This window comes from Rhinoraja longicauda, chromosome 8 (assembly GCF_053455715.1).
Source record: "Rhinoraja longicauda isolate Sanriku21f chromosome 8, sRhiLon1.1, whole genome shotgun sequence".
Classification (NCBI taxonomy): Eukaryota; Metazoa; Chordata; class Chondrichthyes; order Rajiformes; family Arhynchobatidae; genus Rhinoraja; species Rhinoraja longicauda.
In genome coordinates, this window is record NC_135960.1 from 70,671,635 (window position 1) to 70,697,259 (window position 25,625).

The window sequence follows — 25,625 nt, forward strand, 5'->3', positions numbered from 1 at the left end:
ACTCAATCAGTCCCATCCCAGTCTGTCCTAGTCCCAATCCCAGTCAGTCCCAACTCAGTCAGTTTCAATCCCAGTCCTAGTTCTAGCCCCCCAGCAAATCATCTCTGCACTATTTCCAGTTTAATGGCATCTTTCTTATCACAGAATGACCAAAACTGAAGAAGGGTCTGGACCCAAAACGTCACCCATTCCTTCTCTTGGAGATGCTGCCTGTCCCGCTGAGTTACTCCAGCATTTTGTGTCTACTGAATATAAATAATCTAGGTCTGGTCTCATCAACATCCTGTCCAACAGTGATGAATGTCCCAACCACTCTTTTCAGTTCCCAGATGAAGAGCAGCATGCCCAAAACCCTTTTCACCATCCTATCCATCTGTGACATTACTTTAAGAAAACAATGTACTTGTATTCCTACAACACACTCCAAGATCCGATCGTTCACTATGAAGGTCCTGCTCTATTTTGACTTTCCAATTTCCAATTTATATGAATTAAACCTCATTTGCCACTCTTGGCTTACACGCCCAGCTGATCATGATCCCACTAATTCTCAGTTTAGCATCTTCACAGTCTCCGATGCTATCTATTTTAGTATATTCTGCAAACTTGTACATTCTCATCCAAATCATAGATATAGGTGACAAACAACAATAAACTCAGGACTGATGCTACCACTAGTCACAGGCCTCCAGTCCGAACATCAACCTTCCTCCATCATCCTCTTCTTCCTACATTTTTGACAATTCTGTATCCTGGATCCCATGCGATCTAACCTTCCAGAGTAGTCTATTGTGCGTAATCTTATCAAAGACTTTGCTAAAGACTATTTAGACTACGGCTACAGCCCTGCCCGTCTTGGTTCCTTAAAAAAACACAATCAGATTTGAGAGACACACTCTCCCACACACAAAACCATGCTGCCATCATTAATCAACCCCCGCCTTTCCAGATGAATGTACATCTCATCCCTCTGAATTTTGATCGAATGAAAGTTGTGGGTTTGTGGGTGGTTGGATCTTTCTTTAAAATTAAGATAGATTGTAAATGAGAGTTCTGAAGTAATTGTGAAATGACTCCTTTTTATCTCTCTTTGGTCCTTGCAAATTAAAAAAATTGTTAGCAGTTAGCACAAATGTGAAGCCCTTTGGAATTCAAATTTTAAAGTATTAAACCCTCATGATGCTGATAAATAAATAATTAACATTATTTCCTGTGGTAGTGTTTGCTATCTATTTTTAGAACACCTTTCAGTACCTGCTTTGGAAGATTGTATTTAAATGTTTGGTTTTCTTGGCCTTCCGAAGTAATTCAGTTGAATTAATTTAGTATTGTACTGATTAAAAATACTGTGAATATTTTCACTGAATTTTCAGAGATTTATACTGAAGAAATCCCATGGTATATGGATAGAGGATCTTCAGGAATGATTTACTCTGTTGCTGTGATAAAATTGTAAAGCCAGAAATGTGAAAGATGAATTAGCATTTCGCATTTCCAGATTCTGTTTCAACTGCAAATATGTTCATTCTTTAGAACTTACTTTGTTTAACAAATTAGTTAGTTTGATATGAGTGCTTATAGACAATAGACAATAGTTGCAGGAGTAGGCCAGTCGGCCCCTCGAGCCAGCACCACCATTCAATGTGATCATGGCTGATCATTCTCAATCAGTACCCCATTCCTGCCTTCTCCCCATACCCCCTGACTCCACTATCCTTAAGAGCTCTATCTAGCTCTCTCTTGAATGCCTCATCACTGCCTCGGGCAGTCCATTACAAATGACAAACACCCAGGTAAAACATTTCTTCCTCAGATCCCTTTGAAAGTTTGTACATTCATCTTGAACTCATAATTTAGTATACCTCAATCATATTCCCTCTCAGCCAAGGAACACAAACTCCAGGCTGCTCATAGTTGAAAGGCAACATATGAGCAGTCCCCAAGTTACAGAAAATATGACACAACAATTTTATACATATTTTCCCACGATTTCCAAAGACTTTTTCAACATAGTTTAGTTTAGAGATACAGTACTGAAACAGGCCCTTCGGCCCACTGGATCCACACCGACCAGCGATCCCTGCACATTAACACTGTGCTATACCCACTCGGGACAATTTTTACATTTACCAAGCCAATTAACCTACAAACCAGCAAGTCTTTGGAGTGTGGGAGGAAACCGAAGATCTCGGAGAAAACCCAAGCAGGTCATGGGGCAAACGTACAAACTCCATACAGACAGCAGCCATAGTCAGGATGGAACCCGGGTCTCCGGTGCTGCATTTGCTGTAAGGCAGCAACTCTACCGCTGTGTCCCTGTAGCCATCATAAATTAATTGGCTTATGTAATAGTGCTAATAGAAATAAAATATATCATGGTATTAATGATTGGATGCAGTAAATACTCCGTTACTTCAGTTATGGGTAGCGTGTGAGAGATGAGATGATGAAATGAATTATAGCAGGTGTATGCAGAATATGGACAGCTGTAGAAAATGGATGTTTCAGATTTACAGAAAAAAATGGTTTATGTACAGTTTTCAGGAACAGAATCCTTATGTAAGTTTGGGACTGACTGCCTGTATTGGCGAATCTCCTCCGCACCCTCTCCTGTAGAATCAGGTCTTTCCTTGAGTGTGGCGACCAGAATTATACACAGTGTAGGAAAATAACTGCAGATGCTGGTTTAAATCGAAGGTAGACACAAAATACTGGAGTAACAGCGGGTCAGGCAGCATCTCAGGAGGGAAGGAAAGGGTGACGTTTCAGGTTGAGACCCTTCAGACCCAAAACGTCACCCATTCCTTCTCTCCTGAGATGCTGCCTGACCCGCTGAGTTACTCCAGCATTTTGTGTCCACCTTAGAATTATACACAGTCCTCCAGTTGTGGCCTAACCAATATTTTAGAACCATAAACTCCCTGGACTTACATTCAATGCTGCAGTTGTTGAAGGCATATACCTTGTGGGCTTTCTGAACCACCTTTTCTACGTAATGCCACGTTTAGAGATTGTTGGATTTATGCAGCCTTTTTTTCCTCTGTCATCCACTGGGCTCTACCATTCATTGTTTATGTCCTCATCTTGTTAGTCCTCCCAAAATATAATGCCAGCACAGGCCTGGGTTCATTCCCAATCTCTGATTTGTGGAGTTGTGCCTTCTCCTTGTTTCCACATGGGTTTCCTCTGAAGTTTTAGTTTTGTCCCACACTCCACGAAAACATTCAGGTTGGTAGCTTAATTGGCCATTGAAAGTGCATAAAATCTGGGTGAATGTGGGGAGAATAACAGAAAATGGGATTGATGTAGGATTAATGTAAGTGGAATGTGGGACCTTAAACCCACAAGGTCCCACAATCTCATCAGAGACCTCATCAAAGGTTTTATTGAAGTACAGATCAACTGCATTGCCTTCATCAATATACCTTGTTTCTCATTTTAAAAATCAAATTAAATCGTTCAGACAGTATATCCCTTAACAAGAACATACTGATAATTAATTCTTGCCTTTCCAAGTGTACATTGATCTTTGTCTCTCAGATACTGAAATAAGCCTGTCACATTAAGTTTAGTTTAGAGATATAGTGTGGAAGGTCCTTTGGATCACTGAGTCTGCATGGACCAATGATCACCCGTACACTAGTTCTATCCTACACACTCAAGACAATTTACATCAGCCAATTAATCTACAAAGCTGCACGTATTTGGAATGTAGGAAGAAACCGGAGCACCGGAGAAAACCCACATAGTCACAGAGAGATGCCTACAAAGTCCATACAGACACCACCCGTAGTCAGGATCGAACCCGGGTCTCTGGCGCTGTAAAGCGGCAACTCTACCACTGTGTATTATTGCAGATTTTGAAATTCCCTGCCACTATAAACCCTATTATTCTTGTATCGCTCCGATTTCCCTACATATCAGCTGTGTCTGCCACTGTCTGTTACAGTGGAATTCTCTGCCACAGAGGGCAGTGGAGGCCAAATCACTGGATGGATTTAAGAGGTAGTTAGATAGAGCTCTAGAGGCTAGTGGAATCAAGGGATATGGGGAGAAGCCAGGCACGGGTTATTGATTGGGGACGATCAGCCATGATCACAATGAATACCGGTGCTGGCTCGAAGGGCCGAATGGTCTCCTCCTGCACCTATTTTTTATGTTTTCTATCCTGAGCAACATAGTCAGCCTATTTTTGTTTACAAGCTCTATGTAAAATGCCTCGTTTGAAGAGCTGTCTAGGATATTCTCCCTCATTTTCTCTTAGGTACATTTTTATTAGCGGCTGTTACACTGTCAGCAACATGGTCATCCTTTTTTTCCTTATTACAATAAATTATGAGACTGAAAATTAATTTTATGATTTGAATTCCAAGGAATACCATGTTCCAAATAGATGTTTAATTTAATGGAAAACCTGCCGGTTTGTCACAGGCATCGTGGAAGTGATGAGTGGCACCAGGCTAATCTTGTGCATATAGGTAGAACTGGTAATGCTGTAACATGATAATAGGTAGTATTAAGACATTAAAATTGACCTGTGCCTGAGATATGTTCTGATTTGTTTCCGTTGTTACTCTCAGTATCACATTGGGAAGAATGCTGGTCTTTTATAGAACACCAGAACAGTTTAGGTGCAAAATGTTGCATATAAAATATGTGAATGTAGTTATAAAAAGAATGACATCGATGTAAAATAAAAATGGTTTTCAACAGAGAAGGCAGCACTGTATTCAATTCATGTCCATTCATAATATTTTAGCAATGGTACTTGTTATGGATGGAATGCTGTTTGGTGGAGTTGTATTGTTGGTAATTTATTATTGAAGTTTAAGTTATGTTTAAATATGAGCCTGCAGAATATTAAGGAGGGAATGCTATGATAGAACATATAGTTAGCTTTAGGAAGACAGACACAGAGGATCAGCTGTGAGATGAACAGAATTGTGCAGAATAACATTTATTCAAAGCATGTCCTGATGAAAAATCAACTTGACATACAAACTTTACTTCTCCACATTCAAGGCTTTATATTTTCATTCAGAATTCTAGCATCCACGGCATTTGTTTTTGTTTACTCTTTTATTGTTTTGGTACAAATATGCAGTTTTTCCCAGTTTGGTGCAGTTGCTACAATGAAATAGCAGAACGTAGGCAGCATGATTGAGTTTTACATTGTTTAACTGAAGATTATGTCACATGCTGATTCTAAGTAATGTACATGCATACCTGGTTCACAGATTTCACTGTATCTACATTTTGACTATTAAACAGCATCTGCAGTTCTTTGTTTCTACATTTTCATTTTTAACCAGTGTAATGTATTCATGCATATTCATGTGCCATGTTAATGAGTGGGTGTTCCTTATTAGCCGAGAACGCTGGGTAAATAAAGGTTGGCAACGAACGTGTGAGTGTACTTTATCTTTATGCCGTGCTGAACATAACAAAATTGGCGACGAGGACGGGATTGTGAAGGAGACAGTTTGTTTTGCATAGCTAGCATAGCTTTTGTACTGCTAAGTTTTAGGTGCTTTGCTACACCAGAACAGGCAGGAAATCTGAGCTTGTGCAAAAAAAAACTTTCCTCGTTCCTTTGTTTAAAAAAAAGAGAGGGACAAAATGGCAGCGTCCACGGGCTACATCGGAATCCTGGGCATCTTTGACAAAAGTAGAGAGCCATTCAGCTCCTATATGGAAAGAGCGAACATGTTCTTCATGGCTAACAACATCACGGAGACCAGTGGTGAAGGAGAGGTAGTGGCTGCAACAAACAAGGCCGTTCGTGAACGCATGAAAGCGATTCTGCTCACGGAGATCGGACCTGAAGTGTACGGCACACTCGTGAATATCCTTGCGCCCATAAAGGCAAAAGATGTGCCTTTCAGTGACATTATAAAGAAGTTGGAGGAGCACTTCAACCCAAAGCCTCTGGAAATTGCAGAAAGCTACAAATTCGGCACGAGAAACCAGAAGCAAAACGAGACAATCAGTGAGTACATTGTTGCCTTGAAAAACTTAACGTTGCACTGTAACTTTGGAACCTTTCTCGAACGCGCACTACGTGACAGATTTGTTTGTGGTCTAGTGGACGAACGAATTCAGTCCAGACTCATGAGCACTCCTGATCTTACATTTGAGATAGCATGCAAGATTGCTACCACAATGGAGATGACATCAAAGAATGCTCGCGAGTTTCGTTCACCACATACTGCAGTGGCCATGTACACACACAAAGCAGCGCCTATGGCCAAACCAAAAGGGGCTAAACTGAAACCGAAGTGCAGCCAGTTGTTATCGTTGCAACGGTAATCACCAATCCCAATCCTGTCAGTTCAAAACAACTAAGTGCTATAACTGCCAGAAGAAAGGCGATATCGCCTCAGCATGTCGGGCCAAGCTTAAAGTGGGAAACACACGACAACACCAGAAAAGTGTTCACAACTTAGAGATGAACCCGGATGACAATGAACTTGGGTTGTACATTATTCATGCAACTGATATCAATAAGCCTATAACCAGCCAAGACATGGACTTTCGAATTAAACTATTGGTTAATGAACAGTTAATTGATATGTGTATTGACACGGCAGCAGACTGTTCGGTCATGAGCAAAGACCTGTACGAAACAAAGTTCTCACAGACACCATTGTCCGAGAGTAAGGTCAAGCTGAGAACCTACTCAGGGGAAGCCTTGGAGACGTGCGGACAAATGAATTGTTAAGTTCAGTGTAATGGCCAGTCAGTAACACTGCCCATCATAGTGGCCAGCTACAGAAATAAACCAACCCTCCTTGGAAAGGATTGGCTCAGTAGAATGAAATTAGACTGGAAGAACATTTTCAGCATCGATGTGTCCAAATCACGTCTTGAAAATGTCGTAAGCAAACATGCTGAAATATTTGCTGATAGTTACACGGGAATAACAGGGTACTCTGCACACATTCGACTGAAGCAAGATGTGAGACCTGTGTATTGTCGACCAAGACCCGTACCATATGCGCTAAAGCAACAAGTGGAGGAAGAACTCAACAGGTTGGAGCGGAATGGAGTACTCGTGAAGACAGACCAGAGCAACTGGGCAACGCCAATTGTGGCCATACCCAAGGCTGACAAAACTGTTCGACTATGCGGTGACTACAAAGTCACAATCAACCAAGCTGTTGACAACGAACAGTATCCTTTGCCAACCTCGCAGGATCTGTATGCAGATCTTAGCGGAGCAAGAGTCTTCACTAAGCTGGATTTGTCTCACGCTTATGCCCAACTCAATGTTGACAAAGAAAGTCAGCAGTGCTTGACCATCAACACACATAAGGGCTTGTATTCATACACAAAGCTGCCCTATGGTGTGAAATCTTCCCCAAAAATCTTTCAGTCCGTCATGGACAAAATGTTGCAAGGCATTCCACACTGTGTGTGCAACCAGGATGATCTACTGATATTCACAGTGGGCATGGAAGAACATCGGGAAATACTCGAGCAAGTTCTCACACGACTGAACTGCCACAACGTCAAACTACGAAAGAGCAAATGTGCATTTGCACAATCAGAGGTGATCTACCTTGGACTCAAAGTAGATTCCAACGGACTGTGCCCTGTGAAGGCGAAAGTTGAAGCAATTGCGAATGCTCCAAAGCCCAACAATGTGTCAGAGCTACGATCATTCCTTGGGATGGTGCAGTTCTATGCACGATTCCTTCCAGATTTAGCAACCGTGCTAAAGCCACTACATCATCTGTTACAAAAGGATGAGAATTGGATGTGGGGAAAGGAACAACAACATGCATACGACATCTGCAAGAAAAACCTGACAAGTGACAAACTCCTTGTTCACTACGACACGACGCGCGATATGAAACTTGCTTGTGATGCTTCAAGTTATGGTGTAGGTGCAGTGATTTGCCACGTAATGGATGACGGACAGGAAAAGCCTATTGCTTTTGCCTCCTGCACCCTATCACCAAGTGAGCGCAACTATGCACAGATAGAAAAGGAAGCACTCAGCATTGTGTTCGGAATCAAGAAATTCCACCAGTTTCTACTTGGCAGACCATTCACCCTTGTGACTGATCACAAACCACTACTAGCGATACTTGGTCCCAAGTCAGCTATACCTTCCATGGCGGCATCAAGGATGCAGCGCTGGGCAATTCTGCTGTCCCAGTATGACTACAAGGTAGAGTACAGAAACTCCAAATGCAACGCAGTCGCAGATGCGTTGTCCCGATTGCCCCATGAGAACTCTGATGTGGGAAGCGAGAACTCAATCTACACACTGCAAGTCGTAGATGAAGACTTTCCAGTGACTGCAACAGAAATTATAGTTGAAACAGAGAAGGACACTGTGCTGAAGAGTGTCTATGAACAGACATTGAATGGTTGGACTGAAATCGAGAGTGGATCAAACTCGGAACTGAAGCCTTTCTATAATCAACGACATGAATTATCATGTGAGCAGGGATGCATAAAGTGGGGTTACAGAGTGGTTGTACCAGAGTTTTTAAGAAACAAGATTATGTACGAACTTCATGCCGAACATCCTGGCATAGTAAGCATGAAGTCAATTGCTAGAAGTTTTGTGTATTGGCCTGATATAGACAGTGACATTGAGTCACTGGTGAGCAAATGTAGCGTGTGTCAAAATTGCCGCAGTAAACCACCAAAAACACCACTGCAACCCTGGTCATGGCCAAGTAGACCGTTTCAGAGAGTTCATGTAGACTTTTGTGAAAAGGGTAATGATAATTTTCTGGTACTAATAGATAGTCATTCCAAATGGATTGAGGCTAAGCATATGGGATCAAGCACTACTGCTGAGCGTACCATAGACGAGTTGAGTTCAATTTTTGCATGTCATGGTTTACCAGAAGAACTTGTTTCTGATAACGGACCTCAGTTTCGTTCAGAACAGTTCAATAGACAATAGACAATAGGTGCAGGAGTAGGCCATTCGGCCCTTCGAGCCAGCACCGCCATTCAATGTGATCATGGCTGATCATTCTCAATCAGTACCCCGTTCAAAGAGTTCATGCAGCGTAATGGGGTAAAACACACACTTGTTCCTCCATACCATCCAGCCTCCAATGGGGCGGCGGAAAGGTCTGTTAGAGTAGTCAAAGACGCTCTCAAGAAACAGGTTTTGCAGGGTAGTTTCTTGCTGAAGTACAGAACCACACCACACACAACTACGGGTTATTCACCTGCAGAACTGTTGATGAAGAGAAGGCTAAGAATACGCCTAAGTCTAGTTCAACCCAATTTGGCCTAGAGAGTTGAGCAAAAACAGTTAAGTCAAAAACGCCACTTTGACTTCCACAAAAAGGAGAGGAACTTCAAGCCAGATGAGCAGGTTCGTGTTCTCAGTCCTCCCAACAAGTCCAGTCGAGACAAATGGGATGTTGGGAAAATAGTGGAAGTGTGTGGAACAAAAAGATACTTAGTGGATGTTGGAGACAAGATCAAAAGTGTTCATGTGGATCAAATGATTCCAGCCAAAGATGATCCAAAAACTGAGCATGAATTACTAATCCCTGAGTATTCATCTGAAAGTGAGTTAGAAAAGACTATTGTGGTTGATACACAAAATCCAGTTAGTACAGATAAAGAGACAGACTTCTCTAGTCAAGGTCAGTGTACTAACATAGAGCCAAACAAGCCAAAATTGAGTCTACACGTACATCTGTTATGCCTGTTGCACCTGTTACTGTTAGACGATCAGGCAGGAACCGCAAACCAGTAATTAGGTTAAATTTGTAAGTTAGACAACTCACTCTACAAGTAAAACGAAAATGTGTGAATATGTAAAATAAATGTGTTATGTTTATCATTTGAAATTTTGTAAATATGGTTAAAAGTATTGGTTTAAATCAAGTATCACAACACCAAAATTGTAACTGAGTACTTGGATTTAATACTTAAAAAAAGGGAGAGCAGTGTAATGTATTCATGCATATTCATGTGCCATGTTAATGAGTGGGTGTTCCTTGTTAGCCGAGAACACTGGGTAAATAAAGGTTGGCGCGATTCAGGCAACGCGCGTGTGAGTGTACTTTATCGTTATGCCGTGCTGAACATAACAACCAGCATCTGCAGTTCTTTGTTTCTACATTTTGGCAATTAACCAACATCTGCAGTTCATCGTTTCTACATTTTTGACTGCTCCGCTGCAAAGGATCTCGACCTGAAACGTTAACTGTCCATGTTCTCCAGAGATGCTGCCTGACCTGCTGAATTACTCCAGCACTTTGTGTCCTTTTGTGGTTCACAAAGAGCAAGGGGAGTTGCGGTTCACATTTAATCCTGACCTATTTATGTGGAGGAAAGAACTGCAGATGCTGGTTTAAATTGAAGATAAACACAAAATACTGGAGTATAGCTGCCTGTCCTGCTGAGTTACTCCAGCATTTTGTGTCTATCTTCAATTTATGTGGAGTTTGTATAGTCTTCCTGTAACCACATGGGTTTTTTTCTCCAGGTATTCTTGTATCCTCTCACAACACAAATAAGTGCATGTTGACATGTTAATTGGCCTGAGTAAATTGCTCTCATGTTTAGGTGGTCATTAGGATCTAGGGGGAGTTGATGAAAATGTTGGAATAAAACAATTTGAAAGAATGTAAGAATAGTGTAAATGAGTGGTTGATGGCAGTGTGAGGGGCCTGTTTCCTCGTGTAATCTCTTTATGATTCAGATTCTAAAATGATCATTTTACAGGATATTAATTATTGTTTTAAAAGTGCCAGGATGTAGTTGGAACCTGACAAATGTTATGTTATAGAGTCATACAGTACGTAAACGGGCCCATGGGCAAACTCGTTCATGCCCCATCTAAGCTAGTCCATTTGCCTGCGTTTGGCACATATCCCTCAAAACCTTTCCTATCCATGTATCTGTCCAAATATCTTTTAAATGCTGTTACGGTACCTGCCTTAAATACTCTCTCTGGCAGCAGCTCATTCGATATATCCACCATCCTCTGTTTGGAAAAAGCTCCCTCTCAGGTTCCTATTACATCTTTACCCTTGTACCTTAAAGCTATGGCCTCTGGTTCTTGTTTCCCATACCCAGGGGAAAAAATCAGTGCATTCACCCTATTATTTCCCTCATGATTTTACACAGCTCTATAAGATCACCCCCTCAGCCTCATGCGCTCCAAGGAATAAAGTTCAAGCCTGCCTTTAGCTCGGGTCCTTGAGTTGTGGCAATATCTTTGTAAATCTTCTCTGCACTATTCCCAGCTCAATGGCATCTTACCATTACAAGGACAGTGATGGGAAAGTAAATTGCTGTTATCTTAAATTGGAGAAATGGGTCTTCTATACCCTATCAATTAAAGAGGTGTGTGTGACATGTTTGAAAGCATACTTTCAACTTGACCCTTGGCATTTGTGATTATTTTCCAGTGACAAGCAGAGATGTGGTATCAATTTAAAGTTTGACTATGCAATTATCTTGCTGGGAAATAAAGTGCTGTCCTTATTCATGGATAGGATTAATAGTAAATTGTATAACTGAATATTCGCTAATGACCAGAGAACAGAAGTTGAAAAATGTTTGCAGATTGTTTTGAATTTTGTTGCCTACTTTGTAAATGAGAGGAGATACTTCTTGTCACAATGTAAAATTTTGCTCATTCTATCAGCAAACCAATACAGAGAAGATTCAAGATCTTGAAAAGAATTTGGACAATTAAGTGGATTGGCTATCGAACAGTGGATGGATTTTAGTGTAAGTAAATACATGAAAATTCACATTGGTAGAGTAACCATAAGGAATAAAGACTCAAGAACTCAAAACTACTGGAAATACTCAGCTGGTCAGGCTGCACCTGTGGGAAGAAAATGAAAACGAATGTTTCAGATTGGAGACCCTTCGTCAGACCCTTCTCCAACCTGAAACATTAATTCTGTGTCTCTTCAGCATGACCTGCTGACTATTTCCAGCATTTTCTGTTGATGCTTTAGATTTTATGTATTTTTTTAATTTTCAGTAAATGTGCCTATTGACGAAGGATTCAATCATAACGTCCAAAAGCTTCAGCAAATAATCTTTTGAAATTGCTCATTTAAAAAAGAAATGACTTCTCTTTCACATCACCTTGGATTCTCCACAAACCTTTTTGGAAAGACTCACTACTTTGTTTAAATTACTTTCAATGCTATCTTTTTCTTTTGTACTTGCATCTAGGTTCCACAAATTCATAACTCTCTGGGTGAAAACATTTCTTCTCACCTCAGTTTTAAATGGCCTCCCCATTATTCTTAGACTGTGTCCCCTGGTTCTGGACTCCTCCAACATTGGGAACATTTTTCCTGCATCTAGCTTGTCTAGTCCTTTTACGATTTTATACGTCTCTATAAGATCCCCTCTCATCCTTCTAAACTCCAGTGAATATAAGCCTAGTCTTACCAATCTTTCCTCATATGACAGTCCCTCCATCCCAGGGATCAACCTCGTGAACTTGCGTTGCATTTGTAGCATTGTTCTTGTTACCTTCTAAAGTGAGTTTCTGGTCATAACATTGTTAGTAAGTTTGTGGATGGCACTAAATTGGTGGTAGAGTGGACAGCGAAGAAGGTTACCTCTGATTACAACAGGACCTTGATCAACTGTGGTGATGGGCCGTGGAATGGCAAATGGAGTTTAATTCAGATCAATGCAAGGTGTTGTATTGTGGTAGGACAAACCAGGGCACGTCTTACACAGCAATTAGTAGGGTACTGGACGTATGCTTTAGAACAGAAAGACCCATAGGTACAGATACATAGTTCCTTGAAGATGGCGACACAGGAGGACAGGATGATGAAGAAGGTGTTTGGCATGCTTGTCATGATATACAAGATATTGGTAGGGACACATTTGGAGTGCTGTTCACCGTTCCCGACAGCCTACTGTAGAAAGAACGTCATTAAAGGGAAAGGGTGATAAATGGATTTGCAAGAAGGTTTAAGTTATAAGGAGAGTCTTTTTTTCCCCTGGAGCGTAGAAGACTGGGGGTGACCTTATAGCGGTATATAAAATAATGAGGAGCATAGATAGGGTGAATAACCACCTTTTCCAAAGATAGGGGAATCTAAATCTAGAAGGCATAGGTTTAAGGTAAGAGGGTAAAGATTTAGAACTCTGGGAAGTGGGGGGCAACATTTTCACACACACAGGGTGGTGCATACATGGAACAAACTGCTAGAGGAAGTGGCTGAGGTGGGTACAATTATGACATTTAAAAAACACTAGGATAGGCACATAGATAAGATAGGTTTGAAGGGATATGGGCCAGGTGTAGACAAGTGAGATTAGCTCGGTTAGGCAACTTGGTTGGCTTGGTGAATTGAGCAGAAGGGTTTTTATTTTGTGTCCATTTTTGTTTTACCCCCAAATTCCTTTTATGAATTTCAATCTCCTCTTTTTTGCTGCCTTGCGTAGTTAAATATTTCTACTTGATTTGTTGATATTATTTGGCCATCGCAGTTTAAACTTTTTGTTTCAGTGGTTATTTCTGAGATGGAAGAGGATGTCAGTCGGGACGAAGTCAGTATTGAGAAGGGCACTACATTATTGGGATCTGATTCTGACATAACTGAGGAGTCTGAGGCAGAGCCACACGTTTTCCAGGTAAGATAACAATAGACAATAGACAATAGGTGCAGGAGGAGGCCATTCGGCCCTTCGAGCCAGCATCGCCATTCAATCTGATCATGGCTGATCATTCTCAATCAGTACCCCATTCCTGCCTTCTCCCCATACCCCCTGACTCCGCTATCCTTAAGAGCTCTATCTAGCTCTCTCTTGAATGCATTCAGAGAATGGGCCTCCGCTGAATTCCACAGATTCACAACTCTCTGACTGAAAAAGTTTTTCCTCATCTCTGTTCTAAATGGCCTACCTCTTATTCTTAAACTGTGGCCCCTTGTTCTGGACTCCCCCAACATTGGGAACATGTTTCCTGCCTCTAACGTGTCCAACCCCTTAATAATCTTATACGTTTCGATAACGGAAGGAGGCGCAAGATACACGAGAAGTGTATAGCAAATCAGTCAGCAAATATGGGGGAAAGAAACAAATTAGCGATTCTGGTTACAGACCTTTCCTCAAACATTGGTTCTGGAGAATTATGAGGATAAAATAAATGCTTAATTGAACGTGATGTAAATTTTGGGTCAGATATTTCTCATTGCAACCTGATTCTAATTCCAGTGGCAAAACCCAGGAGGTAACTGCTGGTGAAGTCCTGCTCCTGACATACTCTGGAAAGTTTTGACAGCAAGCAAAATGCTGACCCTGCCACGTTACCAAATCTGTCAGGGATTTTAAAAATCTCTGCGTATGGTATTCAGATTTTTTTTTAAAATCTGAAAACATGCATAATTGTGCAGGAAAGAACTGCAGATGCTGGTTTAAATTGAAGGTAGACACAAAATACTGGAGAAACTCAGCGGGACAGGCAGCATCTCTGGAGAGAAGGAATGGGTGACGTTTCGGGTCGCGATCCTTCTATAGACTCGACATGTCACCCATTCCTTCTCTCCAGAGATGCTGCCTGTCCCGCTGAGTTGCTCCAGCATATTTGTGTCTACCTTCAACATGAATAATTGATTTTTTACAGATAAGATTATATTTTTCACAGCTCTTTCCAGTTGAAATCACTGATGAATATCTAACCTGGCAAAAGAGTATGGAGCCAATATTCCACAGCTAAAATGTTGATCGTAATAAAATGAGCTTCGTTGCTGGCATTGAGAATTCCACTAGCAGACTAATTGACAAATATTACCTTTACCATTGTCTAATGAGCTTGTTTTGTTTGATGCTATGGAACCTTAAGCATTTGCTGACAAAATCTGAGCCAATGTATCTTTCATTGTTGCTCTACGTGTGACTGTTGAGGTTTTTGGTAATGGTGTTAGTGATATCTTCCTGCATTTTTGTTCAGTTTCTGTTGAATGCTTACCTTAGTGGTACAATTGAGATTAAGTTATCTTGCCACCTGATATTTGGCCACATTGTCCACAGTTGCAATAAATATTCTTCCACGTAAAATAAGGTTCCTTCAGCTAAGATTGTTATAGATGTTCAACCATAAGAGCTTAACACTCCTCTCTCGCTACTGTTTAAGTACAAAAGTCACTAAATTCAGTTTTATGTTTATTTTTTAAAAATCAAAGCAATTGGCTTGGATAGATGATGGAGATTCGGCATTTGGAAGGAGTGATCCAATCACTGTCATTCCTATCACGGTACATATTACGGATGGCTCGGGTACCCATCAGAATCCTACTGTACAGGTGTCACAGCAGTCACAGACACTATCTACTGAGCAGTTCCAACTGATGGATCCAAATGGTCATCCTATCCAGTACGAACTTCAATCACTGGGGGATACAAATGCACGCATGGTAAGTAACAAACAGCACACAATGATTTAAATTTAAATTGTATGTTTCACTTTGCTACATCAAATAGTGGTGCACTGGATGGTAGAAGTAATGAAGCGTACATAATTGTACAAATTTTATTAATATTAAAAATCTGCATATATTGAAGCATGTCACTGAAGAACCCTTATCCACAAAATAATGGTGAAATAGAGGCTACAATGATTAGACAAAAGTTGCTTTTCTTTATGGGAGTAGCCTTTTGGCTCCTGGAAAAATAAATGCCAGAATTTTTATATTTGGAGTCCAACTTTTTAATAATAGATCAAACTAGGTTGCCAGTTTGCTGTATTTAGCAGATAACCTCATGCACATTCAATATTTTATACATTTAGTGTTTTAGATCCAGTCATCGTTTGTAGTTTGCGTATGAATACCTTGATCAGTGACTTAGGCAAACCCAAATTTGTAGTTGTTTGTCAGTTTCTGTGACTGACTTCAAAATCTGCATTGCTACCACAGCCGATTCCCAGCGAGGTACATAAGGATACTTAATGAACTGTGCCTTGAGTCCTAGAGGGAAAGAAAAATATCACCAGGATAAGAGCATCAAAAGTGAGGTGACTTTTTATTTATCTGAACATAGAATCTCAGAATAATTGACTCCATTATTGTATTGGAACCTAGATCGTAACTGTTTGATGTGATTCCAAATGGCTAGATCTCTCAATCCACTTCGGCACTCTTCTCCATGTGGATTGGTCAAACATCATGTGACGTTGATAGGTTGTGCAAGATAATCCCTCTAAAATACATTGATAAATTACAGTTTAACTCCCTGAACAAAATATTTGTAATTCCTATTTGGCTACCAAATTTTGGCACTACTTGGATTGATTATTTAATTGCTGAAATAGTATGTGTCTTATTCGCCATTGAAAACATGCTCCAGGTGTAAATTACCTCATTGCAGAAACGTTTACAGTAGAATATGTTGTTCTGAATTGGCTTCCAAATGATTCTGTGACTGAAGCTGACGATGCTTCACTGAAAAAAAGGTGTTTATCTTCTCCCAATGAATTGTATCTTAAGGTGTACCTGTTTGTGTTGGTCAGGAAAAGAGATGATCTCAGTCTTCTTCTTCTTGCATATGGCGTGCACAGCCCAAGGTTGCAGGTCAAGGGTAGACATCCAGGCCAGGGCAGCATTAGTTGCTGGGTGGATGGCCTTGGTGCCACCAGGGAAAAGCCTCAGTGAGCAGTCATTCACTCTACCTGACATTTTTAAGTCACCATTCAAAACTCTAAATTCCACAAAGTGTCTGCTTGAAGAGGGTCTATATGCGTTCAGACATACACTGTTGTCTTGGTAGTGGGGCACAATGGTTGCTTGATGGTACAGTATTTTAAAATAACTTGAAGATGAAGATCATAGCAAACGTGCAAGCAGTTTTTAAAACTATTTCCAGTTTACTATATGAAAATTAATATTGATACTAATTATTTGAACATTATTTAGCATTCATTCCTCCATCTGTTCATATGTGTCAGCTTCAGGATTTCTTTCCCTTAATACGACTTTCAGAGGTTGGGCTAAAATTAATAAGACATGGCTCAAAACTATTTTTGTTTGGAGACAAAAGGTGAGTGCATCGTAGGGTCCATTTTCTCTTGGATTAACATGATATATGTGCATATATAGCTTGGATAGAATGATCATGCATGTGAATTTTCCGCGTTTTCGAGGTTTTCCACGTTTTTATAATCCATTTCCCGTGCTTTTTGCATGATTTCCGCGTTTTTCACTTTGCCAAATAAACAGAGAAATCGGATCGAAAAAAAGAAACAAACAAAAAACCCGATGTATAGACTTGTAATGAACACTAGGATTCCACTAGAGGTCGCTAGGGGTTCCGCGAGCAATCCCCCCCGCGCGCCCTGGAAGTCTCTTCGATAATGTGCCACCTAGGCTGGGCAAGGCAGCCAATCTCGACCTCATCGGGACTTCCACGGCCGATCGTTGGGTTGAATTTGCAACCTGCGGCCGGGCCTCTGGAACTCCAGCCCAGCTGGAGCTAGCAAATCTATCCCCATAGCCGACTTCCTTGGCCTGCTGGATAAACCAGCAAAGCTCTGGAACCAAGAGTGGCAGAAAATCAGTGGTGGAACTGTAATGAGTAAATATTAAATTTAAGTGCAAGATTATATAACTAAATTAATTAAGACAGGGTTAAAATGTAAGATACAGCAGAAAAGCCAATTACCACCTTTTTGGGCTGATTATGATTATCAATTCATGTGCAAATTTACTTCAATGTTATTAGTGTACGGTGACATATTCACTATTTTGTAATGTCTGTTTTTACTTTGAAATGCACCAAAAGAGGTTTGAAACTGGTAATTTTTTGTAAATTTTCAAATATTTTCCAATTTTTGGACCCTCGTTGTATGCCCCATGCAAGCGTTCGGCTCTATTCCTCTTTTTTTTTTTTACCTCACTCACATGCCTGAGTGATGTGGAGAGGATGTTTCCACTAGTGGGGGAGTCTAGGACTAGTAGTCATAGCCTCAGAATTAAAGGATATTCCTTTAGGAAGGAGATGAGAGGAATTCCTTTGTGGTGAATCTGTGGAATTCTTTGCCACTGAAGGCAGTGGAGGCCAAGTCAATGGATATTTTTTAAGGCAGAGATAGATTGATTCTTGATTAGTACGGGTGTCGGGTTATGGGGAGAATGCAGCAGAATCGGGTTAGGAGGGAGAGATAAATCAGCCATGATTGAATGGCGGAGTAGATTTGATGGGCTGGCTGGCCTAATTCTGCTCCTATCACTTATGATGTTACGAAGCTATGATCTACCACAAGTACTGTTGGTTGCTATTTCTAGATGATTGTTACCAGCCAGTCGGAGAATGGCCAGGTGCTCCATGTGATTCCATCCAATCAGCCTGGCGTTGCACAAGTCCTCATTCCACAGGGACAGCTTCTTGACATTACAAGTTCACATGGTAAGAACAATTATCTGGCATTTAAAATTATGTGTAATTGTGTGTGTGTGCAAGTCATCTTATTAAAACCAAAGGAGTGCTTGTATGATCAGTTCCAAAGAGAATTGCTAGACAATGGGACAAATAAAGAGTATAACTAAAATGGAGAAGAGGTACCAGCTACTTATTCCTAAATTAATAACTTCAACAGCGATTACTTGTTCACACCATAAAACTACACTTCATTTTTTAAATCAAATTAGTGCTCGACTAAAATATTCATGGTACATACCAGGTCTTTCATTGCTATTCTAAATAAAGAAAATAATGAAAAATAGCGCTCAGCAAGAATCATCGTCATGATAATTAATAACAATTCATAATTGTACTGGGAAATGATTATCAAGTAAGGTTTGTCAGAAGAATTGTTAGTTTTGAAGCACAGAAGAATAGAAGTTAAAAATAATTGTTACATTTTGTTATGGTTGTCAAAGTTGAAAGAAGGTATAAACCCCCCTACTTTATATATATATATATATATATATATATATATATAATCAGAAAAAATACCAGAATGATAATTTGCATTTTAAACCAGATACATTTTTCCGCATCGCTCACAACTATAATTTTATGCCAACTAAACTCTGGTATATTTTACTAATTTATTGTAATCCATGACTACGGGTGCTGCACTGTAAGGAGTTTGTACGTTCTCCCCGTGACCTGCGTGGGTTTTCTCCGAGATCTTCGGTTTCCTCCCACACTCCAAAGATGTGCAGGATGTAGGTTAATTGGCTGGGTAAATGTAAAAATTGTCCCTAGTGGGTGTAGGATAGTGTTAATGTACGGGGATCGCTGGGCGGCACGGACTTGGAGGGCCGAAAAGGCCTGTTTCCGGCTGTATATATATGATATGATATGATATTACCGATTGGTTGGCAAAGTTAGAGGGAATGGTTAAATAAGAAATGCCTATAGGGAACAAAAACCTAAAATATTGAGTTTCTAGGTATTAGAATGTTCAAAGGTTATTGTCACGTGTACCAATTAAAGTACAGTGAAACTCGAATTATAATACAGCCACACTTAAAAAAAAAGCAACAAGATACACAACTACATAAAAGTTAACATAAACAACCACCATAGCGGATTCCCCACAATCCTCACTGTGGTGGAAGGCAATAAAGATTCATCTGCTTCCTCTTTATTCTCCCGCGGTCGGGGCAGTCGAACCATCCGCAGTCGGGGCGATCAAATCTCCCGCAGCTGCCGGTCGAAGCTCCCGCGTCGGGGCGGTCGAAGCTCCTGCGGCTTGGAGCTCCTGAAGTCGGTCTCTGACCAGTGACCGCGAGCTCCACGATGTTAAGTCCTGCAGGCTCCCGCAGCTGGAGCTCCCGAAGTTGGTCTCCAGCAGAGGCCGCCAGCTCCTCGATGCAAGAGATTTTTTAAATCGCATCTCCATCGAGGTAAGGGATTTAAAAAAGTTTCCGCCAACCCCCAACATAAATCGCATCTCCGTCGAGGTAAGGGATTTAAAAACGTTTCTGCCAACCCCCAATATAAAACAAGCTAAAGAACACTAAAACATACATTTAACACATACTGTGTGATGAGCGGTGAGTGTTGTCATACACTCATCCCATGGTGGGGTTTTTGTCGTTTCTGTATCCTGTTTGTTTTTATAACACTGAGGACGTGGTCTGGTGGTTACATTTTGTATGTTATTGTATTTATTGGCAGATGCAACAGATGACAAACGGATAAGTGATGAACTTCAGACAGTGACTGTAGCTGCAATTGCAGATAACGCTGGCTATGTTTTGCATCCACAGTCTTCACTAACTTTGCCCAAAAAGACTACAGTCAGGTATGAACGGGATAATGCTTACATTAGGTAAAAATAATATTGAATTGCATTTTCATGGCATATTTTACTTTCCACCTATATTTACATCTAGTTAGCTCAGAGATCCTCATTTAACTTGAAAGATGGATTGACATGTTGATCTTTATCATGAATGATAAATCCAAGGAAGAGGCATATTAATTGACCAGAGGAAGCAGCAAACCGGAGGACTGGGAGAAATTTAGAATTCAACAGAGGAGGATAAAGGGGTTAATTAAGAGGAGGAAAATAGAGCATGAAAGAAAGCTTGCAGGGAATATAAAAAGTGACTGTAAAAGGTTCTATAGATATATGAAGAGGAAAAGATTAGTGAAGACAAATGTAGGTCCCTTACAGACAGAAACAGGTGAATTTATAATGGAAACAAGGAAATGGCAGACCAGTTAAACAAGTGCTTTGGATCCATCTTCACTAAGGAAGACACAAACAATCCCCCAGAAATCTAGTGGGAGGGAGGAACAGAAGGAAATTCACATTAATCCACATTATATAATGGTGTTATATAAACTGTTGGGACTGAAGGAAGATAAATCCCCAGGACCTGATGGTCTGCATCCCAGAGTACTCAAGGAGGTGGCCCTAGAAATCATGGATGCATTGTTAATCATTTCCCAATGTTCTATAGACACTGGATCAGTTCCTGTGGACTGGAGGGTAGCTAATGTAACCTCACTTTTTAAGAAAGCAGGGAGAAAGAAAATAGGGGATTATCGACCAGTTAGCCTCACATCGCTAGCGAGGAAGATGCTTGAGTCGATTATTAAAGATGTAATAGCAGTGCATTTGGAAGGCAGTGACAGGATCGGTCAAAGTCAGCATGGATTTATGTTGGGGAAATCATGCTTCACTAATCTGGAATTTTTTAAGGATGTAACAAGTAGAATGGATAAGGAAGAGCCAGTGGATGTGGTGTATCTGGACTTTCAAAAAGCCTTTGACAAGGTTCCATGCAAGAGATTAGCGTGCAAAATTAGAGCACATGGTATTGGGGGCAGGGTATTGATATGGATAGAGAACTGGTTGGCAGACAGGAAGCAAAGAGTAGGAATTAATGGGTCCTTTTCAGAATGGCAGGCAGTGACTAATGGGGTGCCGCAAGGCTCAGTGCTGGGACCCCAGTTATGTACAATATATATAACTGATTACGACAAAGGAATTAAATGTAATATCCCCCAAGATTGTGGATGACACAAAGCTGGGTGGCAGTGTGAGCTGCGAGGAGGATGCTAAGAGGCTGCAGGATGACTTGGATAGGTTGGGTGAGTGGGCAGATGCATGGCAGATGCAGTATAATGTGCATAGATGTGAGGTTATCCATATTGGTGGCAAGAACAAGAAGGCAGATTATTATCTGAATGGTGTCAGATTAGGAAAAGGGGAGGTGCAATGATACCTTGTACACTGAAAGTAAGCATGCAGGTATAGCAGGCAGTGAGGAATGCAAATGGCATGTTGACCTTCATAGTGAGAGGATTTGAGTATTGGAGCAAGGAGGTCCAATTGCAGTTGTACAGGGCCCTTGTGAGACCATACCAGGAGTGTTGTGTGCAGTTTTGGTCTCCTAATTTGGGGAAGGGCATTTTTGCGATTGAGGGAGCACAGCATAGGTTCACCAGGTTAATTCCTGGGATAGCGGGATTGACATATGATGAAAGAATGGATCAACTGGGCTTATATTCACTGGAATTTAGAAGGATGAGAGGGGATCTTATAGAAATATACAAAATTATTAAAGATTGGACAGGCTAGATACAGGAAAAAAGTTCCCGATGTTGGGGGAGTCCAGAACCAGGCGTCACAGTTTAAGAATAAGGCGTAGGTTATTTAGGACTGAGATGAGGAAAAACTTTTTCACCCAGAGAGTTGTGAATCTGTGGAATTCTCTGCCACAGAAGGCAGTGGAGGCCAATTCACTGGATGTTTTCAAGAGTAAGTTAGATATAGTTTTAAGGGCTAACACAATCAAGGGATATGGGGAAAAAGCAGGAACTGGGGACTGATTTTGGATGATCAGAACATGATCATGTTGAATGGCTGTGCTGGCTCAAAGGGCCGAATGGCCCGCTCCTGCACCTATTTTCTGTTTCTATGAATTAGTGGTAGATGACACGATTGCAAACAAAAAGTAAAACCAGAAAATGCCTGGGGTACTCAGCAGGTCAAGCAACGTCTGTAGGGACGTAATATTCTGGGGCAGTGGTCTGCTGAGTATCTGTGGCATTTTCTGTTTCTGTTTCAGATTTCTAGCATCTGCAGTATTATTGCTTTGGAATAATTGAAAACTATTGTTGTGGTGGTAGGCAAACTACGGTGGGTTAAGGCTGCTTGGTTGGTAGGTTGGATTTAATGTGTGCCAGTCTCTCGAAGCACTTCATGATGGTGGATGGTTAGAGTTTACTGTTAACATACAATTTCATTTGGAGAATGCACAATTTATCTTTAGTGAAATTGATTGTCCTCGAAGTTTGGCAATGTTAGCAATAGCAAATAGAATTTCTTTATCTTTTGCAGCCAAATCTCGCTGCAATTATGTCACTTCTTTATTCTGTTTTTTTTTGCCTCTGTTTAATAGTTTTACAATTCCTGAAGAAAATAATGCAATGATATCACAAAATAGCTTTAAAAAAAAGTTTAACTTTTTTTGTATTTCAGAATGGTTGAAGACAACTTTTCTGTCCCGTTTCAACCACTGCCACACAACACCCCTGCCTGGGCAAGAAGACTTCGGAGCTGTGAGGTTGATTAGCTAATTGTACATGATCTTTACTAAATGTTTGCCTTGTTGACTTCTACTTCAGCAATGTGACTTTCAAATAATTTGTATCCCTTAATTGCAATATACAATTTTTAGAACAATTGTTGGTGCTTCAGTCTGAGATCAGATATTTTAAAGATTACCCTTTATAATTTTCAATCCTTCAATAGATTGCAGATTTTGATCATGGAAAAAAAGCAAAGCAGATTCAAGGCATTTTTTTAAATATACATACTTTTGAAGTTTATTCATCAAAAATTAAAGATCTGGAAGTGAAAAACCTGGAAGATTTCTGACAGAAATTAATGTTTACATATTTATTGCTTTTTTGGTGCTGTTTTTCCATCAGTTGTTATTTCATATTTCCAGAGTTCATCTTAAAATGTTCTGTCAATTCGTGCAATGATTTAACATAGAAACATAGAAAATAGGTGCAGGAGGAGGCCATTCGGCCCTTCGAGCCAGCACCGCCATTCATTGTGATCATGGCTGATCGTCCACAATCAATGACCCGTGCCTGCCTTCTCCCCATATCCCTTGATTCCATGAGCCTCAAGAGCTCTATCTAACTCTCTCTAAAATCCATCCAGTGATTTGGCTTCCACTGCCCTCTGAGGCACAGAATTCCACAAATTCACAACTCTGGGTGAGAAAGTTTCTTCTCACCTCAGTTTTAAATGGCCTCCTCTTTATTCTAAGGCTGTGGCCCCTGGTTCCACCAATATTGGGAACATTTTTCCTGCATCTAGCTTGTCCAGTTGTTTTATAATTGTATATGTTTCTATAAGAATCCCTCTCATCCTTCTTAACTCCAGTGAATACAAGCCTAGTCTTTTCAACCTTTCCTCATATGACAGTCCCGCCATCCCAGGGATCAATCTCGTGAACTGCCTCAATTACAAGGATGTCCTTCCTCAAATTAGCAAACCAAAACTGTACACAATACTCCAGATGTGGTCTTACCAGGGCCCTATACAACTGCAGAAGAATCTCTTTACTCCTATACTGAAATCCTCTTGTTATAAAGGCCAACATGTCATTAGCTTTCTTCACTGCCTGCTGTACCTGCACGCCAACTTTCAGTGACTGGCGTACAAGGACACCCAGGTTTGGAGGAGTGTATGCTGTCCCTAATAGGGATAGTACTGTGTAGGAAGGAACGGCAGATGCTGGTTTAAACCGAAGATAGACACAAAATGCTGGAGTAACTCAGCAGGCCAGGCAGCATCTCTGGAGAGAAGGAATGGGTTGAGGCCCTTCTTCAGACTAGAATCAGGGGATAGTATTATGTCTACACTGATAGGCAGACGAGTTGAACCGGTACTTTGGATCTGTCTTCACTAAGGAAGATACAGACAATCTCCCAGATGTTCTAGTGGCCAGAGATCCTAGGGTGTCGGAGGAACTGAGGAAAATAGGTCCTTCTGCAGTTGTACAGGGCCCTAGTGAGACCGCACTTGGAGTACTGTGTGCAGTTTTGGTCTCCAAATTTGAGGAAGGATATTTTTGCTATTGAGGGCGTGCAGCGTAGGTTTACTAGGTTAATTCCCGGAATGACGGGACTGTCATATGTTGAAGGACTGGAGCGACTAGGCTTGTATACACTGGAATTTAGAAGGATGAGAGGGGATCTTGTTGAAATATATAAGATTATTAAGGGGTTGGACACGTTAGAGGCAGTAAACATATTCCCAATGTTGGGGGAGTCCAGAACCAGGGGCCACAGTTTAAGAATAAGGGGTAGGCCATTTAGAACAAAGATGAGGAAAAACTTTTTCAGTCAGAGAGTTGTAAATCTGTGGAATTCTCTGCCTCAGAAGGCAGTGGAAGCCAATTCTCTGAATGCATTCAAGAGAGAGCTAGATAGAGCTCTTAAGGATAGCGGAGTCAGGGGGTATGGGGAAAAGGCAGGAACGGGGTACTGATTGAGAATGATCAGCCATGATCACATTGAATGGTGGTGCTGGGTCGAAGGGCCGAATGGCCTACTCCTGCACCTATTGTCTATTGTCTAAAAGATGCTGTCAGACTCTGGTTCTCTTGGACCCATGCTATGCCTGAAATTCCTTTAACTAGATATTAGTTAGAGAGCCCCAACATTTCTTTCATGTCTCTTGAGAGTAAAATGTCTGATAACTTATCCAACTAGTTTGTGCACAATCTCATGAGTGAGTGTTTAAATGTGAGCTCTCTGTTGGCTTCATGTTAATCTGCAGAAATATTTTAGTTTTGTGTAAGTTTAGTGCTGGAATATTTTATGTTATTGCAGTATTTAGACAATTTTTGCCGATGCATTTTTCTCCCTAATATTCCTTGTAGGAGCCTGAACAAGAGTAAAAGAATAGTTTAACTCAAGCTAGGTTGGTTTAAATAGCCCCATGTTTTTCTTGATATTCTTACTGTTAGAGACAAAGTGGCTGTTTGAATATTTTATTCATTAAAATTTGTAACTGTTTTTTTACCTGTTGCCATTTGTAAAAAAACAGTTTGTTATCTGTCCTTCTATTTTTACTCCTTTCTGGCCTATGTCCATGGCCTAATTGAAAATGCAGTTAATATCAAACAAAATGTATGGGATTATGCAATGTCAGTATGGTACAGGAG

The 25,625-nt window shown here is 40.7% G+C and overlaps 1 protein-coding gene across 6 annotated transcripts in view; it reads left to right on the plus strand.

Moving 5' to 3' along the window:
• LOC144596074 (calcium-responsive transcription factor-like) overlaps positions 1-25,625 on the plus strand; it is a 70,679-nt gene that overhangs the window by 1,051 nt on the left and 44,003 nt on the right. For 3 of the 6 annotated variants that reach the window (XM_078404194.1, XM_078404196.1, XM_078404197.1), the window contains exons 2-7: positions 11,642-11,727; positions 13,487-13,611; positions 15,162-15,392; positions 18,258-18,378; positions 20,101-20,227; positions 22,919-23,003. In XM_078404194.1, coding sequence (XP_078260320.1) covers positions 13,501-13,611; positions 15,162-15,392; positions 18,258-18,378; positions 20,101-20,227; positions 22,919-23,003 — 675 coding nt within the window. In that variant the 5' untranslated portion in view covers positions 11,642-11,727; positions 13,487-13,500. Of the gene's footprint in view, positions 1-8,176; positions 8,451-11,641; positions 11,728-13,486; positions 13,612-15,161; positions 15,393-15,893; positions 15,992-18,257; positions 18,379-20,100; positions 20,228-22,918; positions 23,004-25,625 lie in introns of those variants that run through there. The other 3 variants (XM_078404195.1, XM_078404198.1, XM_078404199.1) reach the window with 3 other exon arrangements.